Here is a 10,305-nt window from a genome sequence, read left to right on the forward strand (position 1 = left end):
TCACCACTCCCAGCACACCCACCCCTCAGCCCCGGTCCAACCCCCACCCCCGGTACAACCACCCCCCGCACCCCCACACACCACCCTCTCACACCTCTGTTCCCAAAAATACTTTTATTTATAACAATATATCCATTATCTCTAACATGATCCAAAAATACAGATATATATATATTTATTTACTTTTTAACTTTACATTCCTCTTGGTGGTGGTTTGGTTTTTTTTTTTTTCACCATTCCTAAAAAGATTTCTGCTCTGTTCCTGTTTACAAAGGGACTAATGAATTCCTTTTAAAAAACAGAACAATCCTGTTTAAAAAGTCATTTTCCCTCCCCCCCCCCTCCAGTTTGGATGAGCTGCAGCAAAGCCAGACCCCCTGGGGTTGGGTGGTTGACAAGCTTTAGTGGAACATTCCTCTTAAGTGTTGTCCCAATCCTGGTCACCCTTCTCCAGGAAAGGACATTTTACCATGTACATTCAAAAATTAAGGAGATTTCAATCCTTTATAAAAAAAAAATTAAAAATCAAGGCTACTGGTATTTCTGTCCATAAGGAGTAATTAAAGTATCTCTAGAGCCAGGTTTAAGTGGCCAAGAGATGCTCCAGAGGCCTGGTGCTGGTGTGTTCCCAGTGGGACAGGTTATTGCTGGTGTCAGACATTGTTCTGACACGTGAGGGTTTTTTCCAGCATCAAAAGGAACATGTTTTACCTCAATTCCTAGAGAACTATCCCTCCACGAGGGTGTGATTTATATCCAGCAAGACCTTCCTGAAAGGTGAGGTGGGGATTGTGGTTTCAAATCAAGTGTTTCATCTATGGTGCTACCACTACTAATAAAGCCTGAGGAGACAAAAAAAAAATATGAAAAAGGGGGGAAAAAAATAGCATTGGAGGGTGAAATAAAACCTGCAATGGCATCAGGGCTTGGTCTGCAAGCCACATGAGGCTCCTACATTACTCCAGTGTAGCAGGTCACTGAGGTCCAGGGCTCACTCCCTGGTTACAGGCTGGCTCATGAGGTATCAGGAGGAAATTTCTCTCAAAAAAAGAGGCAGAAAGAGGTCTGACTGTGTCTATAAGTTGAGGGGGGGGTTTGTGTGATTGTGCTTTTCTTCCCCGTTCCCTCCAGCTTTCCATCTGTGTGCTTTCTGGGTGGGAGGAGAGTGTGCAGCCCCTGGGAACTGCCAGTGACACCCTGCAGAGTGATGGGAGGTGACAAAGACACAAGCAGCATCACACTTGAAAATGAGAGGACCCCTGGAGACAGGCTTGTTTGGTTTGTTTTTTTGATCCCCCACAGCAGATGCAATAAATCACAGAAAAGCTGCCTCAGGATCAAGAGGTTTCACCCAGTCTGGACAGACCTGCAGCATCTGCAAAGCCCAAGGGAGCAAAGAGGGGAAGGAAAAGTGGCAAGAGCTCTGTGTTCTGCTTCCCTTTCAGTGCAAAACCTGAGAGGGTAACAGGGGGGAAAAAACCCCAAACAAATCCCAAAACACTACTTTTTTCCTTTTGGAAACAGGTGCCAAAATCTGACTAGAAGTGGTTTTGCCTCCTCTACTGTTTATTCAGGTTGTTTTCACAGCTGAACAAAAGCTGACCTGGAAGTTTCTTCTGTGTTTGCAACGGTCTCTACCCAAGAGCTCCTGCACAGTGAGATGCAAAGTAACACACAGCCCTGCCCAGAGCAGCCACCAACACCCACCAGGGACCACAACCAGCACAGTTCATGAACCCTGATCATGTGTGAAAATTGGTTTGGGGCTGTTTTTGTTTTCCCCTCTCCTCCAGCAGAGCCAAAAAACACCTTGAACTGTAGGCAGGTTAACCCCACCATACAGGAGACACGTATGAAGACAAAGAGTTCTCTGCTTTTCCCTCAACTTCTGCATCCACTGTTAACTCAGAGGAAGGAAAAACAACCAACAGAAGGACTTTTGTTTTCCTACTCTTGATTTCCTTCTCTTCCTTCTGCTGCAGCAACTGACACTGTGAGGGCAGCAAGGGTTCACATTCATAATGGAAAGAGCTTCAAGAAACCAAGAACATGCAAATCTGCCCCCACTCAAGGAGGCATGAAGTAACTCTAGAACATTCCTGCTAAAACTGCTGAACAGCCACCTCCAACAGCACAACTTCACAGCAATCATTGTTCCAACTCCCCCTCCAAATTCCCTGTGGCCACTTTGCAGTTTTGCCTCATCATCCTGAGAACCCTTCATCCTTCCTGAGCATCCCCATCAAGGTCCTCTTCCTCTCCCAGGTGCCACCCAGGCACAACACCAGCAGCACAAATCATCTTAATTTTATGAATCAATCTGACCTTCTAACTCTGGAATAACACTGAAGGTTTCATCTTCACAGTAATGCACTTCAAGAGAAATGGAACAGCCAGAAGAGGTAACACTCTCTCAGTATTCACATCACAAAAAAACCCCACTGTGGGACAATTTCTTTGCTATTTAAAGGTTTTCTCCCAAAAGAGACAAACCTTTCCCTAGGAGGAGGTGAAAAACCAAAAAGCTTTGCTTCTGTTAAGGTTCACATGAATGGGGGCAAGATTAGGTGAAGTGAAAGGCAGTGCAAAGATAAGACAGAAAAAAACTCCCCAGAAGAGAAGATTTTATCTTACCTCTCTCCCATTCCTGCCCTGTCAAAACGAAGCACTTGGCTCTGAGGGAACACACTGGGAAGAGTGAGGCAGCTTCCCTGCTCCTTCCTGCACTACAGAACTGCACAAGAAATGGGCTTCACACCTGGGCAAGGAGAAAACTCCTTCCCTATCACCCCAAGCTCCAGGCATAAGCCACTTGGATGATGCATCAGGCTGAAGATACAGCTATTTCATTCTCCTTAGGTGGTTTCACAGACTCCTACAAACTCACAGAGACTACAGGTGCTGGCTGCCCTAGCACTTCATCATCACACCAATTTATGTGCTGTGCAAGTGTAACATAAATAAACTCCCTGTGGCAAATTCCCTCCCTCTCTCCCAGCCTCATTTTCCTGTGAAAGAACAGGAATTACAACTGGCCACTGGACAATTAAATATTGTATCAGAAAAAGGAGGGTAGCTAAAAAAATAAGAAGAAATCAAAGATAATATTGCAACGTGAAGGAAGGAATATATTAAATTCTTCTTGCCTCACAGGATGTATTCTCTTCTATTCCTTACTTTTTTTTCTTTCTTTCCTGAACACAACGTGGACAAAACCTATAGGGAAAAAAGGCAGTAATTAGTTCCTCAAGTTAACAACACATAAATCAAGAGATCTCTTTATTATCTGGATTCAGGTGGGTAGGAGGATGATTTTAAAGCAGCTAATCCATAGCTAAGACTCCCATGGAAGCAGCCTATAGGAAGAAGGTGCCACTTGCAGCTCCTACCATCAGGCAAACACAATCCCAAAGTACAGAGGATGCACAGAATCACAGAATGGTGGAGGTTGGGAGGAACTTCATCACCCAGTCCAACCCCCCTGCCAGAGCAGGATCCCCTAGAGCAGATCCCACAGGAACACATCCAGGTGGGGCTGGAATGTCTGCAGGGATAGAGACTCCCCAGCCTCCCTGAGCAGCCTGTCCCAGGGCTCTGTCACCCTCCCAGGCAAGAAGCTTTTCCTCATGTTGAACTTGACCCTCCTGAGCTCCAGTTTGTGCCCATTGCCCCTTGTCCTGTCCCTGGACACCCCTGAGCAGAGTCTGGCCCATCCTCCTGCCACCCCCTGCAGATATTGATCAGCACTGATCAGATCCCCCCTCAGCCTCCTTTTCTCTCAGCTGAGCAGCCCCAGCTCTCCCAGCCTTTCCTCACAGGCAGATGCTCCAGCCCTTTTGGCTAGTTCTTTGTCATCTAATTTGTTCAGATCTTCTTCTGGGTTGATGGTGTCTTCCTGCTGGAACTTTTCCAAGCTCTCAGCCAGGCTCTCTCCTCGCAGATGTCCCCTTAGCAGATAGTACATCTTCTGCAGCTGGTGCAGGGAGATTCCTGCCAGGTAAGCCTGGTGTCGAGGGTTGTTCTTCAGCTGCTCAGCTGCCAAGCTGCAGTCTGAAGAGAAGGTCCCTGTGAACATTTACAGCCACAGGCAAATCTCCTCCCCTAAACAGATCCTCTTCTCCCAAACCCTTGCAAGCAAGACTTAGCAGACTTAGCAGAGCCAATGCTTGGGGTAGCCCTGGGCTCCTCAGGGGAGACAGTGTTGTCTGGAAAACAACCCCTCTTTGCCCCTCCCTGCATGTTGGAGTGACAGAGTGGTGAGGTTGGAAGGGACCTCTGGAGATCACCCAGTCCAAACCCCCTGCCAGAGCAGGATCCCCTAGAGCAGGTCCCACAGGAACACATCAGGTGGGTTTGGGATGTCTCCAGGGATGGAGACTCCACAGCCTCCCTGGGCAGCCTGTCCCAGGGCTCTGGCACCCCTACAGTAAAGAAGTATTTTCTCATGTTGAACTTGACCCTCCTGAGCTCCAGTTTGTGCCCATTGCCCCTTGTCCTGTCCCTGGACACCCCTGAGCAGAGTCTGGCCCATCCTCCTGCCACCCCCTGCAGATATTGATCAGCACTGATCAGATCCCCCCTCAGCCTCCTTTTCTCTCAGCTGAGCAGCCCCAGCTCTCCCAGCCTTTCCTCACAGGCAGATGCTCCAGCCCCTTCAGCATCTCAGTGCCCAGGGATGGACTCTCTCCAGTAGCTCCTTGTCCTTCTGGAACTGGGGAGCCGAGAACTGCACCCAGTGCTCCAGGTGAGGCCTCACCAGGGCAGAGCAGAGGGGGAGGAGAACCTCCCCTGAGCTGCAAACCCTCTGAATGACAATGCCAAGCTCCTCTGTCAGGAAGGCTCACAAGAGGGTTCTAATTCTTGCTGGGATTCATGTTGAGACAAATTGTAACCTGCTAAAACCCCACAAGCTGGAGGCTGTCACACTTACCATTTCCCTTTTGGTTTGGTGGTGAGGTCCACACAAGCAAAGTGGAACCACTCTATTGGGCACTGCAGAAGAGAAAGGAAAAATCCTGGTGTCTCACAAGTGTTACCTTTGTTTGGTATGATCCAACTGAGGAAGCACCCCCCTGGATCTCACACATCTGAGAAGAAATCATCTGGCATGCTTACATCTGGGTTGTCACAGCCAATCATCTCTCCATAGGACACCTGGTGGCACAAGCAGTAGGTGGGTTCGTTGGGGTCCACTGGCATGTCCAGGACATCTGAGGGATGCACTGACAAGATGGTGTCAGCAAACTCTGAGCTGTGGACAAGGACAGATGGAGGACAAAACACTTCTCAGTTGCAGGGCAACACCATGTTTCCAAGATCTAAATCCCACTTGGAAAAACTAAGTTTATCAACAGTCTCTTCCCTGAAACACATTGAGCTTCCTTTGGATTACCACATATTATCCAACAATTCAGATCAGAAGGTAGGTTAGATCAAACACAAACCATCAGTTTAACTACAGAGGATGAAGACACTGATTTGTAGCTGCCATGAGAGTAACAAAACCATCCAGATCACTCCTGTCTGCAGACAGAAGAATCTGGGTTTTTTCCCCCCTCCAATCATTTTTGATCCATCTCTTTTCTTCTCCTTGTCAGGTATGAGAGAACCTCCTTCCTCTGACAGGAATGAACTAAGTTTCCATGTCAGCAACACTCAGTGGAAACTACTTCTTTCTTTTCTGCCTCTCCCTTTCACCAACTGAAAACTCAGAGCCCCTCTCCCAAAAATCCTATGACAGAGGACATGCTTTCTTCCTTGCTTCCCCAAACCAAACTGGAGATTCCAAGATTATTTCAGACATGATGGTTTGAAAACAACCCCCAGGATTCTCCCAAGACTTCCAGAACCAGAACACAACAGCAGGTTTTGTTCTGATGGCCAAGTGTTTCTTTTCACCACCAAGACCACAAGCAGCTGTCAAAAATAGCAACGTGACAAAAATCAAAGCTATTTTCCCCCAACTTGCCAACAAGCTACAGAGATGCTGATCCTGCCCTTCCAGCCAGAGAAGAAGGGCATCAAGAAGTCATCCCAAGCATGCTGAGTTTCCACATGCCAACCAAGGAGTTAATTAACAAAGCTGACTGGCCCTAAACAGGACACTAATGAAATGGAGGAAGACCAGGACACTCTAATAATGCTTGTCATCCAGACAGGAGCCAGAAATAGGGTAACATGAGCTTGTGGAAAATTCATGGAGTGTCAAGCCAAAGTCAGGAGAGCCCTGTCTGGCTCTGCCTTACCCTCCTTTGAGCTTCTTTTTCTTTGGTGTGTCTTCTTCAGATGTTCTCCTGCCTCGACCACGAGAGCCTCTTTTGTCTTTCTGACTTCGTCCCTCTGGAAAGGAAACAAAACCACCCCTAATTTCCATGAATTTGCATATCAGAAGCATCTCTGGATGTTTTTCTTTTCATGCATTTATTGGTTTGAAATCATTTTTATGTCACAAATGTGCCCAACTGGCAAGCAGTGTGACTGAGCACCAAGCCCTTGGATCCCTGCAGAGCATGAAATAAAACCAGCACCATGTGTTTTTAGACACCTGTTGGTTTTTTTCTTAAATCTCAGCTTTTTTTTTTAACATTAACCAGTTCATGACTCAATAACTAAAGTAACTTTTATCTCCACAACCCTGATCTTACCCCTTCGTTCAAAGGTGTAAAGCTGTGCTGCTGTTAATCATGATCAAAAATCAATGTGATTATAGAATCCCAGACTGGTTTGGGTTGGAAGGGACCCTGAAGATCATCCAGTCCCACCCCCTGCATGGGCAGGGACACTTCCCACCAGCCCAGGTTGCTCCAAGCCCCATCCAACCTGCCCTTCAACACTGCCAGGGATGGGGCAGCCACAGCTTCCCTGGGCAACCTGGGCCAGGCTCTCACCACCCTCACACTCCACAATTCCCTCCTCATGTCTCACCTCAATCTACCCTCCTCCAGTTTAAAACTAAGTGGTGGGGTTGATGTTAAGAAATTGCCTTCATTTTCAGCTTGATGCAAACTAGAGTGTAGAAGAAGGAAACTGGCAATACATGCTTCTTGAGCTCTAGTTTACTGGTCCAAATTTAGGCCTTTCCTTAGAACTTTAAGTTCTTAAAGGCAATATGAAAATATGGGCAACCTGGGCCAGGCTCTCACCAGCCTCACACTCCACAATTTCCTCTTCATGACTCACCTCAATCTCCCCTCCTCCAGTTTTCACCCATTCCCCCTTGTCCTCTCCCTCCCTGCCCTGGTCCCAAGCCCCTCCCCAGCTTTCCTGGAGCCCCTTCAGGCCCTGGAAGTTCATGACTCAATAACTAAAGTAACTTTTATCTCCACAACCCTGATCTTACCCCTTCGTTCAAAGGTGTAAAGCTGTGCTGCTGTTAATCATGATCAAAAATCAATGTGATTATAGAATCCCAGACTGGTTTGGGTTGGAAGGGACCCTGAAGATCATCCAGTCCCACCCCCTGCATGGGCAGGGACACTTCCCACCAGCCCAGGTTGCTCCAAGCCCCATCCAACCTGCCCTTCAACACTGCCAGGGATGGGGCAGCCACAGCTTCCCTGGGCAACCTGGGCCAGGCTCTCACCACCCTCACACTCCACAATTCCCTCCTCATGTCTCACCTCAATCTACACCACAGAAACTGGCTGATATTTCCTGCAGTTCTCAGCTTGATGAGTATTCAAATTCTGGCAAAAGGAGAAAAACTGGCAGATATCTCCTCCACAAGATCTCAGAACTTAGTAAACACATCAAGCCTGAAACTGAGACTGTTAAAAGTCAAGAGCTGCAAGAACATCAGCTCAGTTTTTGGCATGGTCAGTGTACCCTGGACCAACCATGGGCCACCTCAGGCAACCAAAAAGGTTAAATCCCAGATTTTTCTTCCCTTGTTCAGTGACCACCAGAACACCCAAAATATTTGAAGTGAATATTGGAATTTCCTTCCCACCCAAAAAATACCAGCCAACCTTTCTGGTTTAGACACCTTCCCCAGCTGGAAAAGGCTGCCCCATAAAATGTACCCACTTTTCAGGCTCCGGGATCCAGGGCTTTCAAAGTCACTTCCTTCTAGTTTATCTTTCAGGTCTGCTTCAAACCTGGCCAGGTCTGCATCCAGCCTGCGGATGTGCTTGTCCACCTGCACACCAGAGGAAACCACAGACTGAACCTCAAAGAAGAAACACACCCCAAGGTGATACCCAAAAAAAGGAAGGTCTAATCACTTGGCCCTTATTGGCATGAACGGGAAGATCCCACTTCAGGGAAGGTAGGAAAGTGGGAGCAAACTGGAAAAGGGGAAGTGATCCACAGGAAAGCAACTAAGGCAGAGAAAAGAAGAGAAAAGCCAGCAGGGAAAAAGAAAAGGATCCAACCCCCCTGCTGGTGGGACACCTCCCACCAGCCCAGGTTGCTCCAAGCCCCATCCAACCTGCCCTTCAACACTGCCAGGGATGGGGCAGCCACAGCTTCCCTGGGCAACCTGGGCCAGGCTCTCACCACCCTCACACTCCACAATTCCCTCCTCATGTCTCACCTCAGTCTCCCCTCTGCCAGTTTTCATCCCTTCCCCCTTGTCCTCTCCCTCCCTGCCCTTGTCCCAAGTCCCTCCCCAGCTTTCCTGGAGCCCCTTCAGGCACTGGAAGGTGCTCTAAGGTCTCCCTAGAGCCTTCTCTTCTCCAGGCTGAACACCCCAACTCTCCCAGCCTGGCTCCAGAGCAGAGCTGCTCCAGCCCAAGGATCATCTCTGTGGCCTCCTCTGGACTCTCTCCAGGAGCTCCACGTCCTTCTTGTGTTTGGGCTCCAGAACTGGACACTGTTCTTTAGATGGAGGCTCAGGAGAGCTGAGGGGAACAATCCCCTCCCTGGCCCTGGTCACACTGCTGGTGACACAGCCCAGGACATGGCTGTGCCAGCTCATGTTGAGCTTCTCATCCACCACCACCCCCAGATCCTTCTCCCCTGTGCTGTTTTTGATCCATTCTCCACCAAACCTGTATTTATACATGGGGCTGCCCCACTCAAGGAGCAGGGTACAGCCACAGTTCCCAAAAGATCTCCCTGGTTGTGATCCTCACCATCTCATAGGTCTGCATGGCCAGCTGCACCTTATCATCACTGTACTCCTTACACTTGCTGTAGGCACTCTGGATCTTCTTCAGGTGCTCCACTCGCTCCTCAGGTAACATGTTCTTCACTGAGTCAATATATTCTGCTGCAAGACTGTCAATTTCTGCCTTCTTGTCTGAAAAGCAAAGTCCAAACTGGTGAGAGAGCTGCCTGCCAAAGGAAGGATGTTTTTTCCTTCTCCCTCATGATGGTATTTAGCAGATCCCTCCTGACAGATTTTGGATTTCCCCAATTCCTGAATGTATTTAGCTTTTAAAAGAAGTTACAGGTATTCACCCTTTAACACTTGTGGTGTGATTCTTGATTTCTGAAGTGGTTTAGAGCTAATTCAAAGGAGGGGCTGTTGGGATCAGAAACTGAGCTCATGGCTTGACAAACTTCAGCCTCTCTTCCCACCCAGAGAACATTGGCTTAGCTGCACAGCCACACTTCAAACTGAAAACCATCCACGTGCTACCAGACACCAACACACACAATTGGTCTTCCAGGACACACAGCAACCCATAGCTCAGGAGATGTGGAAATCTGTGCAAGTTAAGGCCCTTCAAGGGGCTGTTGAGCACAGGGATCACAGATCAACATGTAGTGGCTGAAAAATCATAGAATCATGGAATGGTTTGGGTTGGAAGGGAGCTTAACGATCATCCAGCTCCAACCCCCTGCATGGGCAGGGACACCTCCCACCAGCCCAGGCTGCTCCAAGCCCCATCCAACCTGCCCTTCAACACTGCCAGGGATGGGGCAGCCACAGCTTCCCTGGGCAACCTGGGCCAGGCTCTCACCACCCTCACACTCCACAATTCCCTCCTCATGTCTCACCTCAATCTCCCCTCTCCCAGTTTTCATCCCTTCCCCCTTGTCCTCTCCCTCCCTGCCCTTGTCCCAAGTCCCTCCCCAGCTTTCCTGGAGCCCCTTCAGGCACTGGAAGCTGCTCTAAGGTCCCCACAGGGTGTCCCTCTCAGCCCACGCCCCTCACACACACACACCCACACACCTTCCGTCCGCTGGTCCAGCTCCCGCATCAGCTGGAAGTTCCTCTGCAGCTCGCAGGGCAGGTTTTCGATACCTGCAAGGCGAAGGCCATGAAGGGCTGGAGCCCCTTCCCCCTCACCTCCTCCTCCTCACGGGGGGGCGGGGGGGACGGGATCACCGGCAGCCCCTTCCTTGAGGTGACACCCC

The 10,305-nt window shown here is 49.0% G+C and overlaps 2 protein-coding genes across 2 annotated transcripts in view; one reads left to right on the forward strand and one right to left on the reverse strand.

The window, feature by feature from the left end:
- Positions 1–3,173: 3,173 nt before the first annotated feature.
- On the reverse strand, positions 3,174–10,186 carry ING5 (inhibitor of growth family, member 5). The gene is made up of 7 exons (XM_009996713.1): positions 10,121–10,186; positions 9,075–9,241; positions 8,026–8,137; positions 6,246–6,339; positions 5,116–5,251; positions 4,931–4,992; positions 3,174–3,216 (listed from the first exon to the last, which is right to left on the reverse strand). Exons 1-7 carry the CDS (start codon positions 10,146–10,148, stop codon positions 3,174–3,176), a joined length of 642 nt encoding a protein of 213 aa, XP_009995015.1. The 5' UTR covers positions 10,149–10,186.
- A 22-nt stretch (positions 10,187–10,208) lies between these two features.
- DTYMK (deoxythymidylate kinase (thymidylate kinase)) overlaps positions 10,209–10,305 on the forward strand; it is a 3,770-nt gene continuing 3,673 nt past the window's right edge. The window contains exon 1 of the mRNA XM_009996750.1: positions 10,209–10,215. Coding sequence (XP_009995052.1) covers positions 10,209–10,215 — 7 coding nt within the window. The remainder of the gene's footprint in view (positions 10,216–10,305) is intronic.

This window comes from Chaetura pelagica, unplaced genomic scaffold (genome assembly GCF_000747805.2).
Source record: "Chaetura pelagica isolate M959 unplaced genomic scaffold, ChaPel_1.0 scaffold264, whole genome shotgun sequence".
Taxonomy (NCBI): Eukaryota; Metazoa; Chordata; class Aves; order Apodiformes; family Apodidae; genus Chaetura; species Chaetura pelagica.